Source organism: Mastigoproctus giganteus, chromosome 2 (genome assembly GCF_048544385.1).
Source record: "Mastigoproctus giganteus isolate SK-2022 chromosome 2, ASM4854438v1, whole genome shotgun sequence".
NCBI classification, from domain to species: domain Eukaryota; kingdom Metazoa; phylum Arthropoda; class Arachnida; order Uropygi; family Thelyphonidae; genus Mastigoproctus; species Mastigoproctus giganteus.
In genome coordinates this window covers 258487263-258500638 of record NC_143576.1, presented here as the reverse complement: position 1 = coordinate 258500638, position 13376 = coordinate 258487263, and the positions used below count along the sequence as shown (strand labels likewise).

General features: G+C 33.3%; 1 protein-coding gene across 1 annotated transcript in view; it reads left to right on the top strand.

Moving 5' to 3' along the window:
* The window catches only part of Yeti (yeti), a 54825-nt gene extending 41940 nt beyond the window's left edge, over nt 1-12885 (top strand). The window contains exons 4-8 of the mRNA XM_090369112.1: nt 1115-1233; nt 4028-4147; nt 5164-5236; nt 8830-8915; nt 12604-12885. Coding sequence (XP_090225238.1) covers nt 1115-1233; nt 4028-4147; nt 5164-5236; nt 8830-8915; nt 12604-12697 — 492 coding nt within the window. The 3' untranslated portion in view covers nt 12698-12885. The remainder of the gene's footprint in view (nt 1-1114; nt 1234-4027; nt 4148-5163; nt 5237-8829; nt 8916-12603) is intronic.
* The last annotated feature ends 491 nt before the right edge of the window (nt 12886-13376 follow it).

Here is a 13376-nt window from a genome sequence, read left to right as displayed (position 1 = left end):
TAGGCAACAATCACAATTGCGATTGATGTGAGAGAGCAATGTGCTTACTTAGTTTGTGATTGTTGCGTAACGCAAACAATGCTTGCCTATTGCAAACTATGCAAAACACGCCACCAAAGAACTGCACATAAATTTTTAATGGCTCTATTCAGCCCAACGCTGCGTGACATGATTCACAAAAGGATGCATGCAGTGTTACCTAACACCATAAGTCCATACTAGATGTAGTTCCCGTGCAACATTCAAATTTCGGGAAAATTTGGGTAGCATCTTGTATTGCACAGATTTCTCCTGTTGGAACTGGTTTTCTTCCACACGTTACAGCCATGTTTTATGGCATTTTTTTGCAACTAACCTTAGCAATGGTAGAAAATGTTAAAAGCTAGGTATTCTTGTATGCAGGTATTCTTGTTTTGTCTATGCAGTCTTTGCTAAAAAATTTTCTCAATTTTAATTTTGAGTTTTCTTTTCTGGAACCAGAGAGTAAAACACATTGCTCACAGTATGTTTGATTACTAGACAAAATAAAAGGAAAATTTTAATAAGTGGCTTAATTTGAAATTTCTTTTTACCAGCAGAAACAAAGTAAAAAAAAAATAATAAATAAAATTTTAAGCTGGTGTTTTTTTGAATCCTGAGTTTTATACTTTAATAGGAGTATGGAGAATATGGTGTATCTAACTACAGTAAAAAATGCATAGTTATCTTTCTTAAGTTGGAAACATTACTAAGCATATTAGATTTGCAACTGTATTATGGATTGCATTGACAAAAAAAAAAAAAAAAAAAAGACAAATTAGAGTGCCATAATAATATTTAAATTGTGCCTGACAGGATATAATTTCATCTGCCACCCAGACAATAAAATTGACTTCTCCATGCTTATGCTGAAGCAGGAACCTACATGTTATGTAGTTGGGCTTAACAGTTTTTTTATTAACTATATATTTTTTTTGGTTATGAATAATTTTAAATATTTATTTTAGTTTATAACAAACTAGCCCTAACATTGTATGGTAAGAAAACATTTCATCTTATCTAACATACCTGTATGTTGTATAGGAATGATCAAAAATAATCTGAAATTACAGTTTCTGTATTGTGTATTTTTCAGGGTAAAAAATCTGAAGAAATTGTTCAAACTAGCAGTCCTGTTAAATCAAGTAATGCATCACCTTCTAAATCAAAGGTTACTATAACCCAAGTGTTTGACTTTGCTGGAGAGGAAGTCAGGTTTCTGTTTTTTTTTTTTTTTTTTAATTTGTACATGGGTATTTATAAAATATTTTATTTCCTAAGATGTAAATGTTACAATTTTGGTAATAATATTTGCCTTAGCCAACTTTGAGGCTGATTTAGAAGTTCCCATTTAGACCATGTAGTGTTCATTTTCTGTAACATACAGAAAATGTTTTGGTAGCAGGACAATCCAAGCTAGGTAGGAGCTTCTCTATTTATGAAAATAAATAGTTTGTCTTCTGATTAAGTTACAGTTCAACTAAACATTTGTCTTGCTATTAGTTTTGCTTAGACTTTTATCCAATTTAATAATAGTTTATATCATATATGACTTTTGCTAGGGATTGATGGTAAAGTTTATTTTATTCCATTGCATTAGTATAGGTTGGTAGAATTTTTTTAAAGAAATTATTAATCATTAAGCACTTAAGAAATTACTGATTATTAAGCACTTTTAAGAATTTATTAATCAGTTACTCATATATTACTGTATTTTTACATTCACTTGTCACAAACAGTCCTTTTTACGTAAGTTGTAACAAAGCAGCTGTTAGAAAGTTAGAGTTCTGCTGAATTTGACTGAATACTACTGTAATTTTCTTGAGCTACACAAAGATATAAAGTCATATTTTCAATGAGTTTGCATATCGTGAAGAAACATTTATTGATAGTTCCACCAAAATGTTTGAAGTTGAACTGTAACTGAATGATGATTGGTTGATGCGTGTCTTGTAAAATGAAGAAGGCGGCTGAATCATAGATAGAAATTGAGAACAATAATTTCCATAGGAATATCTATTAGTAAAGGCTTGCAGTAATAATTCGACATTTTTATGGAAAGGAAAAAGCAAAACATGAAGATTTTGCATATTTACTCTATGCAAAATCTGCATGTTTTGCGTAGAGTAAAGATTTGCTTTTCAAAGTACAGCTTAAATATGGAAGTCAGTATTCTGTGGTTAGGGTAGGTTTGTGTTTTGTTTGGTCAGGGTGAGATTAACAGTTACCACAAGAAAAGTAGTGCTGACCAAAGGAAAAAGCCTCTCTGGTTGCGGAGGATGATATATATTTATATTTTTTTATGCCAAAAGTAGTTAGAAATTGGCTGTACTTCTCTTCAAAATCAAAATTTTTTACCTCAGTAGTAAACTTTAATATTAAAGAGAAGTTTAAAAAACATTTTTAGAGGAGTGAGTTTTGCTAGAATTAAAGTTTATTTGGTTATCTGTCCACTTTCAGTAAACAGTTTTGAGATCAACATTTGTGCTGGTGTTGAATATTCTAGGTTTCTTTCCTTTGTTTAGTATAATATTTTTCACATGAGGAAGAAGGTTATAGAATACTTTCATCAGAAAAATTGAATATAGGTTTTGTAATTTATATAAAGAGATTAGAATGTTGTTGATCATCCAAAATTAAAAGCATACGTCACAATCTGCTCTTTCTGTTCTCTGGCTTAAAATATTTTTACTCCATTCATTCAAATTTATGTATACTTCTATCATTCTTTCAACTCAACAGATTGCTTTGCATTCCTTCTTTGAAATTCTGTTCTCTCTAGTCTGACTTTCTAACAGTGAGGTAATTTTCCTTGGCCATTTTAATGTTCTCAACTCCAGCTGGCTTCAGTTTTCTAGTTTTATGAACCCACCTAGTCAAGCTGCTAAGGCTTTTGCAATTACCAATGACCTTACATAACCTGTTTGTTTTCCTTACCAGAATACCAGATAATCCTAGCCACGCAGCCAACATTTGATCTTTTTCTCACCAACAACCTGTAAAGTACACATTTAGTGTTCTCTCTCTCATCATTCTCAGCCTTGTGTCATTTAGTATTAGTATTAAAAGAATTTGTGTGGTTTCTAATCTCTTTTCTGTGATTGGTTACTGTTTTAGATCTTCCTATCCTAATGTTTGCTCAGATCTTCCATGATTATTATTGTAGGGATGAAGTACTTTATTCAGCATTCCACCTTAAAATATCAATCCTATATTTGAACTTAGGTTTTCCAATGAATGTATTAAGGCTGCTCACAATAAAAATGCAGCACATCTCAGTTAGCTTGTATCAAAATCTCCAGCTTCGTTTGCTGCATACAACTACAGCTTGCAGCAATTTTAAAACAGTTATTAATCATTCCAAACTCTATTTTGAACAGGTTAAGCATAGGAACTTGCTTCTTGTCCAATTAGTAGTCAAGCATTCTGGTTTCTTGCTAAAACTATTGGCTGCAACTTCTGTCCATTTGTACTCCCACCTCTGTTACAACCTGTGGTTCTGTTGCATTCCTCAGCTAATGATAAAGCAGACTTAGTAGCATCCTACTTTTCTTAATCATGGCAATTTGTCCATTAAATGTGCAGCTATCTGCTTCTAGTTATTTTCTATTAATGTTATTTTAGCAATTCTACACCTGATTGCTGCTGCTAATTAGCTTTTTAATTTTATATTAATATAACTTTGTGTCATCCTTCTTTCATACCTTGGGAATTTGTAATCATTTTACTGACTTTTGATGACCTAATTTCATGTTTAAATTAACAAAAACTATACTCTTGGAACTCAAAATACTGTATAAACATAATGGCACAAAGAAAACCTCAATCACATAGTTTCAGTGACACAGTGTGAGAATGCATTATGTTACTGAATGAATCTCTATTAAAGCATGATGATCTTTTATCATCACATAATTATACTTTTCATAAATTTCCTAGAAATATTTATCATAAAATAAAAGATTAAACTTAAACACCTTAAAAGCATAAATTTTCCATTTGTTTAAAGGATTACAAAAGAAGTTGATGCAGACTCCAAAGAAGCAAAGGATTATGAAGTTGAGAAAGTGGAAAACAGAACACCTCCTAGTTTGCCAGAAGCATCTAAACCATCAGATGCTAAACAAGGGTAACAACATTTAGTGGCAGTTTTTAATGTGTAACATTGATTAAGAGAAATCACTTAAATGAGTAATTCTGGGCACTTACCAAATGTAATTGGGTTTAGAATCTGAGTTATTGTGAAAGTAATATGTTGCAGTGGCATTAGTTTAGCCCTTGTACTGCCCCTTCCCATACCCAAAAGCCCATTCCATATACATCTAAAAATTTTTGGATAGTGTAAAAATTTACGTAACTGCTTTCAAACTTTATTATTATTATTTTTTTCCTTGTATTTTCTTGTTTTTGGACTGGCTTGAGCTAGGTTTAAGTTGTGTGTGTGTGTGTGTGTGTGTGTGTGTGTGTGTGTGTGTGTGTGTGTGTGTGTGTGTGTGTGTGTGTGTGTGTGTGTGTGTGTGTGTGTGTCAACATTGATGACTTATGAACTGAAAGTAACTGGCCTTTCATGTATGTGGCTGTAATTTCTGTCATTTGTCAGATGGTCTGAAAAGTTTCACCCATCCATTCGCTCCAGAAGTTCATCCACTTCTTCCTTGAATTTATTTAAGCTATTAACTTCCACAACCAATTTGAGGAAATATGTCTAGTAGCAGATAAAAATAAATGATATTTTATTGTAACCTGGTATTTCTTAAACTTTTTATTATATCACACTCCCCTTTTGAACTCACTACAATAACGCTCTCCAATTTTAACACAAAAAAGTAACTTTTATATCAGTAAAACTATTAATTCCATCAACATTTCATTCTTTCTCACTCAATTAAGTTTAGAACAAATTCTTCAGATATACAAAAACTTTAAAATATTATTCTGTAAGGGTGGGCAAAATGCACCAATCGCATAGTATAAAGTGAATCATCATAAGTTGCCTCACTATACCTAAGTGCCAGTTAGCACTGAAATGGGTATATGAATAATGGCACACATTTTAAATTAATAGCGTCATACTTTTATGTTTATATATGTGCATAACCTTTCTTTTAGCTTTTAATGATTAGTGACTATTTTATTTTATTACAGAGTGAAGAGATCCTCTGGTTTAGGAAATGTTCTAGGAAAACTTATGGGAAAGAAGCAAAAGCTAACTACTCTGGTAAACAATTTGCAATTTATAATTTAATAAAAAATTGGTCAAACAAGCTTTGAGTTATATTTAAGATAAAATTGGTTGTGTATCTAGATAGTATCCACTGATTATTCACTAGCTAGTGAAATAAGTAACTGTTATATTTGTTGGTAAATGTGTTATATTTCAACCTTTAGAAGTCGCTCACAGTGAAAAGTAGTATCTGTGTATATCTTATATTTTCTTTACAATTTTCAAATTTTGCCCAGTTCGGTTTCCATTTTTGCCCAGTTTTTTCAGATGTAAGAATAGGATATATATCTGGACCTTGCCAGAACAGTCTTTTTTTGCTATATCAGTTAACTATCAGATTTTTCTGTAATCTTGAATAATTTCATTTTATTTCTTCACCTGAATGTAGTGAAAAGGATTCTATTAATGCTATCTTGATAAAATTTCAATTTCTAGTACCTGATTAATTAAATCAAAAGAAAGCCTTTAGAGATAATACAGCAAATCTATTTGAAATTACCTAATGAAATATCTTAACCATGTCCAATTGCTTCTCCACAAAAAAAAGATGGGTCTGTCTAGTAGATAACTGGTTGTTAAAGTCATCATTCACTCTCTAGACTGATGACAATGACATTACAAAGTGGGATCCATGCTTCCTTCCTATGCATATTTAATTGTCTTGTTATTTCTCAGGGTGTAATCATTTGTTAAGCTTTTGCAAGCAAGTTTTTCCTATACCATAATTTTTGAATTATTATACGAGGTATTTTTAAGATTTGAAGCTATTTAAAGAAGTTTTTGTGTCTGCTTAACGATGTTTTTTTTTTTTTTTTTTTTTATGATTATTGGTTTTCATGTTTAACATTCTTATGACTACCTTCATGGCATTGATATATATATGTGACAATTTATGCTTTTAATGTTTTTATATATAGACAGATTTGACTGTATTCAAGAAAATTTTGGTCATGTATTATACAACAGAACCTCAAAATTCAAGACATTTTTTGAAGTTTTTAACCCTCATTATACAATAATGTTTTATGATACAGGTAGGGCAATAGCCTGTTTTATATATAGCTATGAGGAAAGTAAGTTTGCTATACAAAAAAATCTTTATATACCACTATATAGAGCATATGAGGCAAAGACCTTATATGCCTCGGGTCTTTGCTCTAAATTTACAAGTACTTTAATTTTTTTTTTTTTTTTTTTTTTTAATTTCTAACAAATGCTTATTTTTATTTTGTATTAGTTTATGTAGCTTCATAATCTTTATTAGCATAATTTTCAATAAATTTTCTTACCAAGTGGTTTTTTATTATTATTTATAGCCACAGTTTTATATTGGGGATAATATTCGTAGATATATAGCCAGTGCATGTTTGTTACTATTTTCCACTAATAAGAGTGTTCTTTATCACATCAAAATGGTCCTTTTTAATACCATAGTTAAGTAGCATGGTTACCCATTCCAAAGTACATGTGTATATTTGTTTTAAAGCTCGTTTCAAATATATTTCAAATAATGCATCTTCTTATTTATGGAATATCTTAATCTTCCAATATTTACTGTCATCTTTTGTCTGTTTTCATTATAATAGTTGGCGCAGTTTGATGGCACCACAAACATATTTTCAGAATTCTGGAATTCAGATCCAGAGTTGATGAAATTGAATCAAATTATGCACTAATAGCTGTAGAGGATATCACTGCATTAACAGATGTAATGATGATTTTTTTTAAAATTCTGATCAATAATTTCACTCTAATGTTGGACAGTAAAGTCAAAATAAGAACAAATTAATATTTAAAAGCATCTCTGTACAAAGTTTCATTACAAAATTCCACAAAGGACAGCCAAAGAGTAACCAGTTGTTGGAATAAACTTCCACCTAATATTGTGGAGGTAGGTGAATGATTTTAATAAATTTAAGGAAAGTATAGATAAATTATTGGAAGGAATGGAAAATTAATTTTTTTTTTTTTTTTTTTTTTGTTCTATATAAGCTTTGCATCCTTGCATCATGTTAGTATTAGTATTGACAAATGATGCAAGAAAGCAGGCTTATATAGCATCAGCCAAAAAAAAAAATCCTATTCCACCTATATATATCTCCCCTCCAATAGTTTATCTAGTTCTTGAATTTATTCAAACTCTCCACTTCCACAACAGATGGAAGCATGTTTCAGCAATCAACCACCTTTTGGCTGAAGGCAAACTTCTGTACATCTATTCTGCAACCATCCTTCCTCAATTTGAATTTATGTTCCTTTATGTGCATAGTCTGAGCAAGAGGAAGAATCCTATCAACATTGGGTTTTCTCAAGCCATTCAAATCCTTAAACACTTCAATCAGATCACTTTGCAGGTGCCTGCAAAGTGATCTAGATGCTGCAATTTGCAGAACTGAAGCCTCTCTTGGTAAGAGCACCCTTTTGTACCCCCTTGCCAATCTCGTTGCCCTTCTCTACCTATTCCAGCAGCTCTACATTCTTCCTAAAATGAAGCCTCCAGACCTCTATGCAGTACTTAAGATGTGGCCTGACTATTGCCTTATACTATGGAATAATCACCTGCTAGCAGAATTCCTATGTATCATTGACAAAACCCCATGAGCTCTCCTGGCAGCCTGTCTGCACTGCTCAGAAAAATTAATATCTGACTGCACAATTACTCTCGGGTCCTTTTTCATTTTCCACTACCCTGAGTCTAGACCACACATTTGGTATGTTATTCTGGGATCACCGTTACCCATATGCAGTACCTTGCATTTGTCGATGTTAAATTCAGTTGTCATTTTTTAAGCTTAAATTGCTGATATGTTGCCAATATTTATACTAATACTGAATTTAAGTCAGCCCGTGGAACCACCCTAGCAGAAAACCTAGTCTTCTGCACTGACATATATTCAGTGAACCTACTCCTGAAAAGGATAAATACTCAACTATAAATCAATTAGCATCCATTTCCATTAAATTTGAATTGTAATTATTGTTCTCGTATTAAATTGTTCATGAAATATTTTTAGAATTTTTGTAATTCAGTTAAGAACTCATTTGTTATTGAAATGTGTACATACTTTATTAGTACTATTATATAAAATTTATATTGTGGCCAATTTTCATAACTGTTATTTCAGCAGAGTTTTTTTAATGATCTTACTACACTATACTATTATGCTTCCTCTTCTGTTATGACTGTTTCAATAACTATATCATTCTGAAATACACATTCCTTCATAAATATAGGAATCATATATCACAATGCAAGTGCCCTCCATTGTGAAATTAAACACATTTGTATACTTATGAGTTAAGGTCTGGTTTTGGTACACTGTGCGCAGTTTCTTCTGTAACCATTGTACTCCTACATTAATTTAAAAATATACTATTAATAATAATAAAATAATGACGTGGGTCTTTGATACCTGCAGGCCACCAATTTATATTTAATTAATATTAAATTTGGCAGCCAACTATTAACCGGTGAGTTTCTGATTGCAACAGTTCAGGTATCATTCTTTCTAGGAAGTTAGTTTAATATTTCATTAAGCTTTATATTGTTTTGTTTATAAATTGTTTGGAATTTTTCTTCCCTCAAGGAAAAGTCTTTGTTAGATTGGAAAAACTTCAAAAAAGATGAAGGAATTGAAGAAGAACTTTTACAATTTAATCAAGGCAAGCATGGGTAAGTGATAGACTGCATATTCACTGATCTTTTAATTGCTGTTCTTATTCATATACTGGTAGTAGATAACATTTATTGTATGCAGTATACATTGTTAACCCACTATCTAATGCTTTGGGATAGTAGCTATTCCCAGTTATTTTTAGAAATTTCTTGCACAAAAAAGTAATAGTCCAGCTATGAAATCGTATAAGTTACAGTAACAGACACGTGTTGTTTTGTTATTTGGTTTTTAGGAGCATTAGCAACTAAGGTCAGGTGCTTCCGTAGCCAGGTGGGCAGGAGCAGCAGTGCATAGCACAATTTTCTTGATTAGACAGGGGTTCGAGCCCATGACCACCAAATACGGAGGATGTGGAAAGGTCAGGGAATGACCATCGCATATCCCCGGAGCAATATGGCCTTAGTTGCTTAATATTCCTAAAAACCAAATAACAAACAAACAACAGCAACTAAATCCATATTGCTCCAGGATATGCGGGGGTCATTCCTTGACCTTTCCGCATCCTCTGTATTTGGTGGTCATGGGCTCAAACCCCGGTATAATCAAGAAGCGTGTGCTACGCACTGCTGCTCCTGCCCACCTGGCTATGGAGGTGCCTGTAACAGACACAGCCATTTAGGGTCAGATGATATGAGGCTAAGGATTGTGATCATTAGGGAGATGCTCTATGAATAAAAATGGTCAGAGGATGGTTAACATTAAGGCTGTTCTTCAAAGAGTTGTTGGTGAATAAAAGTTGCAGAGTGTTGGCAAGTTGGCATTGTTAGATAGTGTAATGGCTAACTGAACAATTTCTGCATGGTTGTTAATGATGATAATAGTCCGGTCTTCCTCCCAGCTAGCTTGGTACACTTCAGTAATAGAAACCAATTGCGATTATGTTCGTTAAAGTTAAAATGGAAATCACTTAACTAGAAAAATTAAACTGAGAAAAAAAAATCAAGATTCAAGAAGAGAAAGTGCAAATTCTGGATTATTTATGGTGTGGGTGAGCAATAAAGACAGCAGATGAATTTTACAGAATAGGATAGAGAGATTTTGTGCCAAAAAGGATTCAAAAGAGTTCAATTTTGATTAAGCGGTTTGTGGCGAGATATCAAAGTGAATATCAGCACAAATATCACATTTGAAACGAGTCATATTGTGGGTATGGGTAATTAGGATAAGTGAGATGAGTGATGGTTGATTCTGGTGTTTCAGGTTTGATTAGAAAAGTAAGTGGGGTGTAATGAATTAAATATGGAAATGATCACCGTTTAGATTAAAATTAATACTACATGTTTGTGAAGTAAGGAAGTTTTTGGGAAATTTGTTCTCTTTCACAGAAGAGTTTGTTCCATTAGTTTGACTCTTAGCACATATGGAAATTAGTTAGGCTTGTTTTCCCTGCTTATTTTTGCAGTAAAACTGTATTCCAATCATGAAATCCTGTTATCATGCTTGATAAAAGTGAATGGCTCTAGAGCTCTTCCCAGACTTTTTCATTTTTGTAGAATTTTAACAGTACCAAATTTCATCACGATCTTTCCCTTCTGATAATATTATTACATCGATTTCCATATAACTTGTGGCCATATGTTGCTGCACTGGTATCAAGGGGCCCAGTGTATACCACAAAAGCATTAGCCATACCATTAAACTGCCACCAGTATCCTGCATTGTTGATTCCTGTCAGGATGGGTCTATAGACTCCTGAACTTATCATTCTGCCATATTCTACTCCACCATTAGTATGAAACAGCAGGAACTTATTAGTCAGACCAGGCAACATTTTTCCAATTCACCACTTCTACTGTTGGTGTTCCTGAGCCTTTATTACATATTTATCAACAAGTTGATAAATATATGACAGAGGCTCAGGATAAGGGAAGAATCTGTATTTATTTGCTGTGAGTGATGGCATGAACCTGATGCAGGGCTAGGAGATTTTCCATGTACAGGCACTCAAGATGTTGAATTCAATGACTCTACTAGCTAACATTTTTATTGTGAATGCCAATCAGCATTCATGAATCAAGGACATACCCCCCCCCCAACACTTCAGCCATTTCAGTGGTGGTGGGTGATGGAGTTTAAAGGTGACCCGTTCCATGATATTACCCACTGATGATTTCCTGTCTCTTCCCCCCCCACCCCAACACTTCAGCCATTTCAGTGGTGGTGGGTGATGGAGTTTAAAGGTGACCCGTTCCATGATATTACCCACTGATAATTTCCCTGTCTCTTCCTTGCATGGGGGTAGTTGTTGCTTCATAAGCCATTATAGCTGACAAAATTTGCTATTTAATTTGTTGATCTGCTTACTGAAGACAGCTTATGATTGAACAGGATGCTAAGATCTTGCACGTGTAGATCTTAGCATCCTATTCAATTAGTGGAATTGCCATTACATTAAATTGTGTAGGGTGAGATTTCACTGAAAAGGTATCAATATTGATTTTTGGGGATTAACTTGCAAATTAAAGCTTGAAAAGTAGCATTCCAATTCTGTAAGCTTCTACATGATGAGAGTGGCAGTGTGGTCAGGTGTAGTTCTCAAAACTAATGGCCCGCATCCTCTTGTAAGGTAGCGTGTTGCGAGGTGCCCTAGTACTACTCTGATGAGCACTTTTTTATCATTGGCATAGGTTTTGATGTCTTCTCTATATGAAATGAAGGGAACTGTTAATGCTGTGAACAGAGCACCTGGCAACACACCACCTTGTGACACCTTACAAGAGGGTAGGGGCATTAGTTTTAAGAACTAGCATTCTCTCTTGGAAGAAGATGTTGCGGAATCAGAATATCTTCCTGATGTAGAAATGATGCATCAGTAGAATGATTGTGCGATCTAACAGACTGGCCACAGTTGGTCAAATGACAACATGTATGCAATGGGATATGTTGGAGTACGTAATGCACTGGACTCTGTCACAGATGGGGTATAGCAGCAGACAGCATCACTTAGTTCCACTCTGTTTTTAGCTAAAAACAATAAGTGAAAGTATTGTGTGGCCACAGGAGCACTAATGTTGAACATTTGAGGAGTGGAAAAGGGTTGCCTTGTTGGACGAATCCTGTTTCCACTTATTCCATGCTAGCAGCAGGACCATGATATTGGTAACAACAGTAGCATGAATCATTTGATCCATTGTGCCAGATGTCAATACTGCAATCTGGTGGTAATATGGGGAACGGTATTCATGGCACACATTAGGCCCCCTCATACCAGTAGATCAATGTATGATTGCTACAGCCTACTGGACATCGTTGTCAACTAAATGCATGTGAAAATGGGTCCATGATCATGTAGATGAATTTATTTTATTGATTTATTTGGTCATGGATCTGAGCCCAACTGGCATCTGTGGGATTAGGTGGATGGAGCCGTTTGCAGTAGATTTGTTTGAAATGGTTCTGTATGAGCCAGCATGACAGTGTGTGGACTCTGAGATGCATGCACCTCAGAGTCCACACACTTTGTCCTTTTCTGGTTGCTGAAGAGCTACTTTTTATTTAGTCTAATAAATGTCTAATAAATTGACTACTTGGTGTTTATATATATAATCTGGTGCTTATTGTAATACAGTATTACATATTAATATGAGTGTTATGTGGTGTAACCTGGATTGTTAATGGCATTATCTTTTATAGGAAAATATTAAAATGTCAGAATATTTCTATTTATTTTTTTAACATATATAGATATTTGGAAAGACAAGCTTTTCTAGAGAGGACTGATCTGCGCCAATTTGAACTAGAAAAAAGTATGCGAATGACTAGTAGGAGTAACAGGTGACATTGTCTTGAGCAACAGTACAAATAGAATTATTACCTCTACTACCATAGAGCTGCCGTATACAAGACATCTTGTGAAGAAAGTATTTGTTAAACAAAATGGATAATAAAGTAGTGACTTTTTTCTTTCTCCTTCTCTTTGTTATGTAATATTGTAAGAACTGTTTAGTGATATACAATATAGTATATGCCCACTTGCTCTAATTCACTTTTAATGTATTCCAAAATAGTAGTATTTTTAAAAAAATTCACATTGTTTGTGAATTATTATTTTATAATAAGTTGCACTTTTCAGGGAATCCATTATGTTTATTCTATTCATTCCATATTCTAAGCTGACCAGCAGTGAAGAAGGAGCACAAATGCTACTGGAATGAGGTTGATATATTTCCTTATTCCACATAAACAGTAGTGGAAAATGAGCTTTGCAATATTTTAGTTGTAATTAAAGCCAAAATTATTATTCTTTGAGGAATTCCTATATGCCATTGTTAAAAGAAAATTGTTGAAAATGGCTGTTTGGTATTTAGTAGTTTATGGCCTGTTTGTTTTGGTTTTAAGAAATCAATCTTGCAGAACTGTTTATTTTATTATTTCATTCCATTAATTTAGCAAATAAAAAAAGCAATATGTCTGCTTTTATGTAAAATCTTAATAGTTGCTTGAGTTAAAATATTTTG